The 12,063-nt window shown below is 34.1% G+C and overlaps 1 protein-coding gene across 6 annotated transcripts in view; it reads left to right on the top strand.

The window, feature by feature from the left end:
• Positions 1 to 12,063, top strand: part of PREX2 (phosphatidylinositol-3,4,5-trisphosphate dependent Rac exchange factor 2) — a 130,710-nt gene that overhangs the window by 30,898 nt on the left and 87,749 nt on the right. For 4 of the 6 annotated variants that reach the window (XR_009154364.1, XM_058176739.1, XM_058176742.1 and 1 more), the window contains exons 2-6: positions 1,888 to 1,959; positions 2,039 to 2,161; positions 2,865 to 2,969; positions 5,001 to 5,102; positions 6,531 to 6,692. Coding sequence is in view for 5 of the 6 variants with exons in the window: in XM_058176739.1 (XP_058032722.1) it covers positions 1,888 to 1,959; positions 2,039 to 2,161; positions 2,865 to 2,969; positions 5,001 to 5,102; positions 6,531 to 6,692 (564 nt within the window). In the remaining variant the exon portion in view is untranslated. Of the gene's footprint in view, positions 1 to 1,415; positions 1,506 to 1,887; positions 1,960 to 2,038; positions 2,162 to 2,864; positions 2,970 to 5,000; positions 5,103 to 6,530; positions 6,693 to 12,063 lie in introns of all 6 variants that reach the window. The other 2 variants (XM_058176740.1, XM_058176741.1) reach the window with 1 other exon arrangement.

Genomic DNA, 12,063 nt, shown 5'->3' with positions numbered 1-12,063 from the left:
AATCTCTAAACATTGTTTTGTGAGGGAAGAATCTATAGTAAGTTTTTTGGAGTTAGTCTTCAATAAAATAGATTTGCAGTTTCCTACCGTAATAATATATTTTTGGTCAGATTAAATATTCCTTCAAATTTGGTCTCTCTTGCTTGGACTCTATATGTGGCTTTCTTACTCTTTTTAATTGTTGGTGATTGGAGATACATATAATTGTCAAAAATCGTGTGTTGTACACTCAGGTAATTCTCTAGAAAGAAGCTTAGCTTTTCAAAAACAATACATAAATCCAGATGGTTTATGGCTATTTAAGTTTGTAGAAACAAAAGAAATCACCACCCTCTTCTTGTTAAAGTATTAACTCTATTCTTTTTTTAAAAAAATATCATAAAAATATATTTGCTTGCTTTTTGTGTATACCACAAAAATAACAGGGGAAAAAAATATTGTGCTGTTTGTAGTTAATACCTGTCAAATGTATTATATTTTACAGCATTCTTTATAAGGTTGAACAAATGTTACTCTGGTCTGCAAAATGATCATCTCACAAAACGGTATCTCAATGCATATAAAAAAAGAGTAAAAATTTTTAAGAAAATGTTGGATAACCATCTGTCTGAGATGGTGTAGGGTTTCCTGCCTGGGTAGGGGGTTGGACTAGAAGGCCTCCAAAGTCCCTTCCAACTCTCTTGTTGTTGTTATTATTATTATTATTATTTAAAAAAATAGTGGGTGCTATCCTTGGCTTTATATAAACAAAACAAAGCTATATAGTTATTGTCGCACTCTAGCTGAGGACTGAACTATGCTGCGTTACATAATATGCCGTTCAGTAACATAATGTACAATGGTCTTTGGGTAGAAAGACTAACGGAACAGAATAACAGAAGTTGGACTGGATCTTGGAGGTCTACTAGTCCAATCCCCTGTTCAGGCATTTCAGACAAATGGTTGTACAATCTCTTCTTAAAAACTTCCACAACTTCTGGAGGCAAATTGTTCCACTGATTGATTGTTCTGTCTCCTTGGTTCTAGGTTGTTTCTCTCCTTGATTAGTTTCCATCCATTGCTTCTTGTCCTGCCTTCATGTGCTTTGGAAAATAAGTTGACTCCCTTTGCTATGTGGCAACCCCTTAAATATTGGAACACTGCTATCATGTCACCCCTAGTCTTTCTTTTCATTAAACTAGACATACCTAATTCCAGCCACTGTCCTTTATATGTTTTATTGTCCAGGCCTCTAAAATCTTTTCAGCTTTTTACGTAAAAAACACGCAAATACAGACAATACTTAAGTATATATAAGTCTCTTGTTGCTCTCTGTTGAAAATATATCTAACGTGTTGACATCAGTTGGCTTTCCTAAGGATATATATTATTTGTGGTCTCTTTTGTTTTTTCCCACGTTGTTTTTAATATATTAGCAAATAAAAACCCTGCAGCTGTGCATTGAACTGGATTTGTGACAAATGAATGCCATCCTGAGCTGCTGGAATAACTTTAGATATTTGCAGGTAACTTTTTTTTGGACACAGGCTGTATTACGTATTTCTTCTTTTAAAACTACAATAAAATATCATCTACATTCAGTGATTTCATAGACCAGAGATGAACAGAATGATACTTATCTGACTTAAGTATTCTTAAATTTTATGAAACCACAAAATTTTAGATCATTCCATAAGATGTCTTAATAATTTGAGAGCTCATAATTTGGTGAGTGAGATCTTTGCTAATTTTGTATGTGTGTGTGTTTGTGTGTGTGTATGTGTGTGTATCATTGCAAAAAGATGCTGACCTTCATGTCATATTTACGGTATTTATTTAGCTGTTCTGGGCTACATGTCTGACATTTTAATGTCTGATTTCTTTATTTTTCTGTTTCCTTCTATCCAGGCATTCCTTCAAAGAATAATGCAGTGGGCTATTACTAAGATTGATAAAAATGTAACAGAGGAAACGGTTAAGGTTAGTATTTATTTGTTTTCACTTCCTTTTCATTGTTTCTCAAATTGATTTATTTATACTCTGGGTTTCTTACTTACAGACATTGTTCTCAAATATTGAAGATATTCTAGACGTTCACAAGAACTTCCTATCTAGGATTGAAGAATGTCTGCATCCCGAACCCAATTCGCAACAAGAAGTGGGATCCTGCTTTCTCCACTTTGTATGTCAAATCCAGTAATATAAGCTTTATGTAATTGATTATATTCTTTTCTCCAGTGCTGCTTTCTTTTTAAAAAATAATTGCTGGCATGGTAGTTCATGTATACTCCACTTAGAGGACAAAATGATCTTGATTGCATAATTTATGAGATCTTTTAAGGACGCTTGGAAGCTGAATTTGCAGCCTATTCAGTAGAAAGAGTAGGCGTCATCATGATTTTCATGAATCAGGCCTAACATATTTGAACAATAATCACTTTTTTTTACATTTGTCTTGAATAACTTTCCCATCAGTAATACACAGATAACATTTTTTTTTTACATTAGAACACATTTGATCTGTAAATGAACAGCAGTAATTTCACTAACTTTAAAATGCACAGTTTTGTAAACTTACACTAGATACTCATTGTGCTATAGGTACCATATGGGAGCTTGATCTTAACCATGAGAAGATACAAACACTTCCTTGAACCTAACTATAAAACTAAAATAAAAAAATGAAGGACTTTTTTTTTACTAAGCTGATTTGTATTGATTTTTTATAAATTGATTGGTCAACATGTAAATATTTGTTGTAAATCAATTGTGTTTTATATTAATTCACAGACACTGTATTTGTTTATATTTTTATTTACATTATTCCTTTAAAAATATCTGTTAAAATATGACCAAAATAACTAATCTAAAAACTTTTTATTCAGAGAGACAGATTTCGTATCTATGACGAATACTGCAGCAATCATGAAAAAGCACAAAAGCTTTTGCTTGAACTTAATAAAATAAAAACAGTACGGACATTTTTACTGGTAAATAATTTTTTTTTGTATTCTATATCTCTGTCTTCTGGTTTGTGCGGTAATTTGATAGCAATTTCACTTCTAAGGAAAGCCAGTTTGGTGGTGTGGTTAACGCATTGGGCTAGAAACCAGGAGACTGTGGGTTCTAGTCCCACCTGAGGCATAAAGCCCACTGTGGGACCTTGGACCAATCAGTTTTCTCAGCCCTAGGAAGCATGGAAAAGCAAATCACTTATGAAGTCTTGCCAAGAAAAATTCAAATTCTAATCCAGGCAGTTTCCAGGAGTCAGCAATGATTCAAAGGTGTGCAGATAAGCAATGAAATCCCCTCTGGTTCTATCCGTCTCACCGAACCGGTAGTGCCGGCAGCAGGAGGCTCTGCCCACCTGCTGGGATGTCACCATGTCCCTTTTTTTACTGTCTGCGCATGCGCAGAAGGTTCTACGCATGTACCGAACTGGTAGTGAAGGTATGTGGATTTCACAGCTGGTGCAGATGTGTGTGTGTTTGTGTGTGTGCGCGCACACACATACATTTCCAAGTGATATGTAAGCTTTTGAAAGCTAAATAAATAGAGTTCTGCTGGATAAGAATAAATGCCCACTCTATTTATCACCCTACTTCCCAGAAGTTACAGCTATTCAAATGTTGTTAACTTTTAAATTAATCCCAATTAGCACGGTGAACAGAAATGAAGTGTTTTTTTTTCCAGGTAGTTCAACTTTGTCCTCTGCTCAATACATTCTTTTCCTATTTCTACCCTGCAATAGGCTTAATGAGAATGTTACATATTGACAATGTGGCTAATAGCTATGAATAAAAAGGCTTAGAACAGGTGTGTCAAACTCAATTTCATTGAGGGCCACATCAGGGTTGTGGTTTACCTCAGGGTAAAACTTTACCGCCCAAGTGGGTGTGGCCAGGGTGGGCATCACCAGCTTGACATCACTCATGTTGGAGTGCCTGTGGTGGCCTGAGTGCTCTGCCAGCAAAAACTGGCTCCTAATCTCCATTTTCGGCTGAGACGGCCTTCTGCAATCCTCTGCCAGCAAAAACGGAGCTCCATTTTCACTGGCAGAGGGTTAGAGGAGGCTATTTCAGCCGAAAATGGAGATTGGGAGGCTGTTTTCCCTGGCAGAGGCACCATGGGCCGATCATTTGGAACGAACTCCCCCCAGGACTTCGTCAACTTCCGGACCTCCGAACCTTCCGCCGCGAGCTTAAAACACATCTATTCATTTGCGCAGGACTGGACTAGATTTTTAGATTTTTAAATTTAGATTTTAATGGGTTTTATTATATATATTGTTCTTTTAATTATTTGGCTACATCAAATAAGTTTTTTAATGGATATTTTACTCTGTATTTATATGTATTTTTACTTGCCTGTGAACCGCCCTGAGTCCCTAGGGAGATAGGGCGGTATACAAATTTGAATAAATAAAATAAATAATAATAAATAAATTTGCTCTTTCCAAGGTGGCCCCACAGGGGTCACTCTGGAAGGAGCATCCACCAGGCCAGATCTGGCTACCGGGCCTTGAGTTTGACACCCTGGTTTAGACCAATAAAATTGCATATGATTACCTGATCTTATAATTGTGAATCCTATAAATTCATTATGTGCTAAGAGATGCATTGTCCATTGTTCTGAATTTGAGTTTATAATCTTGACTTTGTGTCAGTGCTGAGCAGCACTTTATCTTTGGTTTTAAAAGCAAAGGATGATTAGGTCAGAACTTTACCACAATATATATAAAATGATACAAAATTTTGCTCTGCAGTTAATTAAAATTTCACTGTTTTATTATAAATAACATACTGGTTACATCATATTATCAAGTGTAAATTATATTTTCCCCAGGTACTATTTAAGGTCTGTTCTATTTGATTTTATCTGGGTCTGTGAAAGATACTCAGGAAGTATGTCTAGGCAAAAACCTAACAAATCTCAATTATATTTTTGCTTCAAAAATTTTACATCTAAGTGATGTATAGAGCTAAAACAGACAAATACATATGATTTAATTCCTTTCTTAGAACTGCATGCTGTTAGGAGGACGAAAAAGTACAGAGGTACCTTTAGAAGGTTATTTGGTAACACCAATCCAGAGAATATGCAAGTATCCTCTTCTTTTGAAGGTAAATATTTTTGTTTGAAAAAGTATGAAAATACGTTCTTCTTCTGGAGACATTATATTTTACATGGAAATTGTTTTATTTTCTGAATTTTGTTTTTCATTTGGAAATAAATGTTTGCACAAACAAATGAGATTATTGTTTATTAAATAATAATTTATTAATTATTAAATTATACCCATTATGCAGAGAAACAAAAGATGGAATCTAGTATGCCAACACTATTGAGATCTTTCCTATGAACTAAAGATCCCTGGACAGAGATTTTTGGAAAAAAAAACTTGGCCATTGCTAGGAAGAAACTTTTTTATGCCTATAGGTTTTCTTATTTTGACTGGAAAAATAGCTGGAAGCTGTTTTGGGACTTGCTTAGACAACCACACTTCTACTTAACTCCTTTCTTGTATAAACATGCTGTTGGAATCATAGTGCCTACAGTTATCCAATTGTGAGGTGACATGGGGATGAGAGTTGCTGTATAATGCCTCCAGGTCTAGAATGGGTCACGGTGATGCACAAGAAGGAATATACAAAGGTTTTCTTCCTCACAAACTACATCTGCTGCTGAAGTAGGAGCTGTAAGACTAGGAAAAGAGGCAGTTCCATATGGGGAAGTACAACATATTTGTTTGTTTGAACAATTTACATAGCTGTCCATTTCATCCATTTTACTAAACAAGTAACTCTGAGAAGCATATATAAATTGGAATTCCATCCAGAACGATGAAATGGAATAGAATGGAAAAATGGAATTCCTTTCCACAAGTATGGATGGACCATTTCTGGAGTCATTGTACTTCTATATAATAGCCTCCTGCAGATCTCCTACTCCACTTTTACCACTGAATAATTTTGAATAAAGTTCCTGGTTGACTATTTGCAGATGCAGTAAGAACATAAATCATATGTAGGCATAAATGCTCCTATTCATTGCATGGCTTCTGATGATGTGAACTATTAGAACGGAATATTTTGGTATTTGATTATAGCTGTTATAAAAATAGTGAAAATATGAATCCAAATGAAACAGGATTCACATATCAAATATGATCTTAAAGACTGGTATTGGAAACTATGCCTTTAATGAAAATGAATAATAATGCTAATGCTAACTATATAGTTTTAATCTCATGATCAGTTTGATATCACAATCTTAAAGTGCCTATTGTGTTTTCCCGAAAATAAGACCCTGTCTTATATTTTTTTGAACCCTGAAATCTGTGCTTGGCCTTATTGCGCTCAAAAGCCCGATTCGGCTTATTATCAGTGGATGTCTTATTTTGGGAGAAACAGGGTATAAATTTAACAGAATTTATTTCCAAATGAATAGGCATGGTTTTATAGCTTTATCATGAAAGTGAAATTTTAATAATTGACTTCCATTTTGAGAAGAGTATAAGAATTGATTTTATTATTCTTTTTTAAAAATAGGAATTATTAAAGCGTACTCCCAAAAAGCACAGTGACTATTCTATCTTAATGGAAGCTCTCCAAACAATGAAAGCTGTTTGTTCCAACATAAATGAAGCCAAGAGACAGATGGAAAAATTAGAGGTTTTAGAGGAATGGCAGTCTCACATTGAAGGATGGGAGGTAATGTCATAAAATGTATTATTTTAGCAAATGTGGGAGAAACAAAAACTCTGTACAATTATTCTTATATTCTGCACAGGACATTATCATACACAATTAGAATACAGCATTGTTCTTTGTTTTACTTAGTACATTGTTATCTTTGTGACACCTGATCAATCTACATCTGGTTTATTAATAACAGAAATTTCAAATGAAGAGTTTTTGGTGCCAAGCCTCCAGGAATTTCCTAGAATTTTTGGACTTAGCTTGGTTTATACATTCACAGTTTTTTAGCTGAAAGTATGATTAAATCTACATATAAACAACCTTTATACACCATTCAAAAGAGACAATGAAAAAGCTCAAAAGGAAACATTCACTCCTGCTGGATTTGAGGAAGTGGACTGGGTCCTCAGTCCTGTCAGTGCAACTTTGTCCCTCTTGGTTGGTGGAACTCTCCAAGAGGTTTACTAGCAGGTGGGCTCAGGTGATAAATTCTTTACTGCTGGAGGGGATTTTTGGATGGCCTTTTAAGGAGTCACTAGTTTGCCTCCTCAAAAAACCATCACCTGATCCCACGGTTTGAACAATTTTTATCCAGTTTCTCTTCTTCCCTTTTTAACGTATGTGGTAGAAAAGTGATTGCTTGGCAACTTCAGAGGCTCCTGAATGAAACAGATTATATGGACCCCTTTCAGTCAGGATTCAGGCCCAGTTACAGCCTCAGTCACACTTGTGGATGACTGATGCTCTGGTGAGAGCAGAATAAGAGTAGTGCAACCATCATTGTTCCCCTTGACCTCTTAGCAGCCTTTGATACCATCAACCATGGTATCCTATGTGGTCTGGGCTGGGAAGCACAATTTGTGCTGGTTCGGCGTTTTCTCCATGGCTGGTCCCAATCACTGTTGATAGAAATGAAAGATTGAGGTGTACGTTGCGGCCTTTCCTGGATCAGTAGTCCCTTTTTGTCTCATCTTTGGACTACTACAACTATATGGGACTGCCTTTGAAGAGAATTCAGAAACTTAAACTGTTGCAGAGTTTCAGAATGCTGAACTATAAATATTCTCCTCTATTGATAGAAATTTCAAGACTGAGCAAGTGGAAAATGGAAAAATGACAGTCACAGGTTTCCCTTACAAACTATATATTCTATTGAGCGGAGGGCAGGAATTTTAAATAATGTGAATTTCCTTTTCATATAATTTCCTTTCAGAATAGAGAAGCATACATTGAGGAAAAATTGTTTCTTTCTTGCCTCTTTCTTAAAATGATTGCTTATAGGACATGACTCCTAAAATCCTTATATTAGTTAGGAATTTTTGAATTAGGTTTTTTAAGGGAAACTTTTTAATGTTTTAATGTTTTCACTGTGGTAGTAGTGGTGCAAATTTTTTAAAAAAATGGCTAAATGGAAGCCCATGCCTTTGCAAGAAGAAAGGCTAAAAACTTTATGGTAAGTAAGTTCCTGATGCAACCATTGTATTAGTTTCTGTACTACCACAAAAGTACGAAGTAAATTCAAAAGACTGGAGGTAAAAATAACTGATCTAGGAGAAATTACTTCAAAGAAGATACAAAATAGGTCTGAATATTTTTGGATGAGAATATAAAAGAAGATTCAGCAGAAGAGTATAATAGATGAAGCGAATCACAGTACCTGATCAAATAGAAGTTTAATGAAAGCAGAAAAAAAATAATCTGTATTGGCCAGAGTATGAAACTATAGAGCTTTTTCTCATATGCTGCTAAGCAATGTTTATTAGATTTTAACTTAGTATTAACCCAAACCCAGTCAATAATGATTTTATAATGAAATTGCATTTCAGCAAACCATGCTTCTCTTTAGCTGGGTCTGTGAATGAATGAACAGTTACTCTGTTTTCCACCAAGATGAATACAATTCATGTGCTGTTGTCTTCTCCTTTTTCTCATATCACTTATTATTCTATATTGAGTACACCACAATTAGAAAAAAAACCAGTAGACAATAAAAACATGTAATCAACTTAATACTGTATATTAGTGACAAATAGTTAAAATATCATTATTAGCCTATGATCTGTTACATCATTTTGAATGCAAATTTCCCCATTAACCAAATAGATGGAAATAAAGTGGCATATTGACCACTGATAATGATATCAGTAGCTTAGAATAGGTTTTGTGCGGAACAACATTCAGTACATCACCAGAGTTTTCATATGATAGAGGGATAATAGCTTAGTAGCTAAAGAATTGCTTTGCATATTGAAGTTCCTGGTTCAATCCTTGGCATCTTGAATTTTTCTTTTTGACATATAATATATGTCATTGTTTAGCAATTGGGACTGGCAATTAATTAAGTGGTTGCTAAGTAAAATGGCAACCGTGCTTATGATCTTACTTCAGCCTTCCTTTACTTTACAGACCTGCAGAAGTCATAAATGAAAGGAATGGCCAAAAAATTACTTTTTTTAGCAACATCATAACTGCAAACACTTGTAGAAGATGGTCACTAAATGACGATTACTTGTAATGAAGTAATGAAGTTCATTACTTGTAATGAATTTTCTGGAATGTCCATTGTGACTCCAAATAGCTGCTTCTAGTTAAAGTCAATATAAACACTGTTCTGTACTGAAAACATACTACCAGATAATTAGGAATCACTAGTGAAGGCCTGTTACATTACATCTTCATAAATACCTTTTTAAGCAAAGTATATTTTAGTTACAGTTTAGTTGCTAAATGTTTAAGAGTCAACTTTCCTCTAATGAGAACTAATGGTCTCATTTAAAAAAATCTACCACATTTATGAGGCATTTCTTTAATAAACCTTTCTGTACTAACACAGCAGCTTTAATTAACTGAACATCTGGTTTGCTATAAGGCTTAAGAACAGAGAAATATACTTGTTAGAGATTTTCTGTCAGAAGAAAATGTTTAGCATGTTGCTTACTTAGGATAAAGCTATTTTTAGCATCTGATGGAAGATCAAAGCATGACTTGAATTCCTATGCAAAAGTGACATAAATTGAGCTTGGTTAATAATTATAATTATACAATTGTAGAAAAACAGACAACTTGAAAAATACATTTTAAAATTTATTTAGTTTTCTTTAATGGTACACTTTCCAAATGCAGTTTTATTGAGTGGGTGTTTTTATTGTAGAATCATAATTTTTAAAATAACTTGCTTTTTTGTTTTGACTTTATAACAGAAAAAAATAGGATATTTTGAATTAATGCAAGCTGATAGCTTTCCTCATGGCAGTGGATTATTTCACCCATGGTTCTAAGCAGATGTTAAAAAAGAGTGGGGAGAGGGTGGAGCTCTTCTGAGGAACTCCACAACCGCCTCTCAATTTTATCTCCCCATCTGCCTCAGTCAACAGTGACTGGAACCAACTGGAGGATGGAAAATTCAGAATTAAAAACTAAAAAGTCCAGAAAAGAAAAAAGAGAAAAGAAAAAAGAAAAAAAGAATAATAAAGAAAAAGAAATAAATGACTTCCCCTTTCATCACAAGTATAAACAATTTTAGTAACTTATCACCTTCTTTTAAAATATAACAAAGGATCTCTTCTCATATCCCATCTTTTAGCTATAAACAAATCCTTAAAAGTCTTGTTCAGCAAAAGTCCATTAAGGTTTACCAGAGATAACAAGATACCTATTTAATCTAGGTAATAATTCAGCTATTAATTAGATTTAATCTAATGTAATAAACCAACTTTATATTCTTTCTTTCTACTTTTAACAATCTTGATCTTTAATTCCGTCAGTCTCCTGAACTTGATTTTTTCCCCCAGTTTTCCTTAGTACTTTTTCACAAAAGTATTCAGAGGTTTAACAAGTCTATTTTGTAAATCCGATATAGTAAAATTATCTAGGACACTCTTTTGGTTTATTATTTGTTTTTATTCCTTTTAATTATTAAGACATCAATCAATTTCTTTTGTATATACCATGTGGCATCTTTTCTTATTCTGGTAGCCTTTCATTTTTAAATCAGAGAGGATCCCGCCCCCCCTGCACAAGGATTAAATTACTGGCCAGAGCCAGCAATATATCACCTTTTGTGAATCTTTGACTAGCCAGTAGGGACATGAGTTAACGGCCAAGCTTCCAGTTCTAAGAACTCTTTCTATTTCCCCAAGACAAATAGACTTAAACACTTTTCAGATATCGCAGCTAGATCATGTCCCAAGTCAATTTCATATGATTTTCATAGCTACAATCCAGGTCAACGTGAATTTGAGTAATGTTAGGTGCTAGATGTCTATAGTAACTTTATACACTAGATATCTAGAATACTTCTTACAATGGCCATACATATAGTCTTTCAAGCCATGCCTCCTGGGCTATTTGAAAACATGATAACAGCAGAAAAATAATTTGGTATTCTTGATTATCAAAAGGTAGACTCTAATAATTATTTATGCTTGGGCATGTTGGCTCTTTGTTTTTCTCCAGTGGCTTTTGCTAGCATTTCATTTAATAAAGAGTGGATACTGGCAACATTTTCAGTTCTGGGTTGCATTCTGCAGATATGTACAATGTCCTATGTGTACAAGTGACCAAAATTGTAAAAAAAAAACCCATCTAACTGTAAGACCACATCATTTCATTATGTGGCAGGTGAAGTAATATAGATGGTCCAAAGTTAATGAGTAAAGACTAAGCAATCATATGACTAATGGTTTTACAATTAGTTCTTGATCTTACAATCATGGTCGCTTCCCTGTGGTCATGTGACTGCCATTTGAACATTTCATAGCTGACTTCAACAAGTAGAGTCAATGGAGTAGCTGGCAGTAAGTCACGGCTATGTGAAGTTGTACTTAATGGCCATGGGTGATTGCTTAATGGCAGAACTTAATGTAAGTCATGACTGCATAATGTTTCACAATGATTGCATTGCTTAGTGACAGTTGCTGATCCTAATTTTTGGTGATAAGTAAGGACTACATGTAGTAGCTAGAAATTCAATTTAACCCTTAGATTAAAAAATTGGGAAAACTTAGAAAAATAGAAAATTAAGCAACCACTATGTATTATAGGAAGAAATGTTAAATCAAATTGAGTGTGTACAATCTGTTTTTATTTTTCTGCTTTGAGTTTCATATAAATTTTATAATAATATAAAATTATTTAGAAAATGAATTACTTTATGTGTTGAAGATCTTTCTATTTTAAATTCTTTAGATATTGTATTTTATTGGTTGTTATTTTTGTTAAAATTATGTCATATAACTGATATATTTCTAAGAGGACTGAGGGCCAGAACACTTAAATGAGAAAAATTGTACGGAAGACTGAACCTTTTTTTCTATAAATAACGCATGATGCTCTTACTTTTATCCTTTGCAGGCATTTTATTGATTGTTTATGCTTCATAAGT

Source organism: Ahaetulla prasina, chromosome 3, assembly GCF_028640845.1.
Source record: "Ahaetulla prasina isolate Xishuangbanna chromosome 3, ASM2864084v1, whole genome shotgun sequence".
Lineage (NCBI taxonomy): Eukaryota > Metazoa > Chordata > Lepidosauria > Squamata > Colubridae > Ahaetulla > Ahaetulla prasina.
Note: the sequence above shows the minus strand (reverse complement) of the source record. Positions and strands in the feature narration are given on the sequence as shown.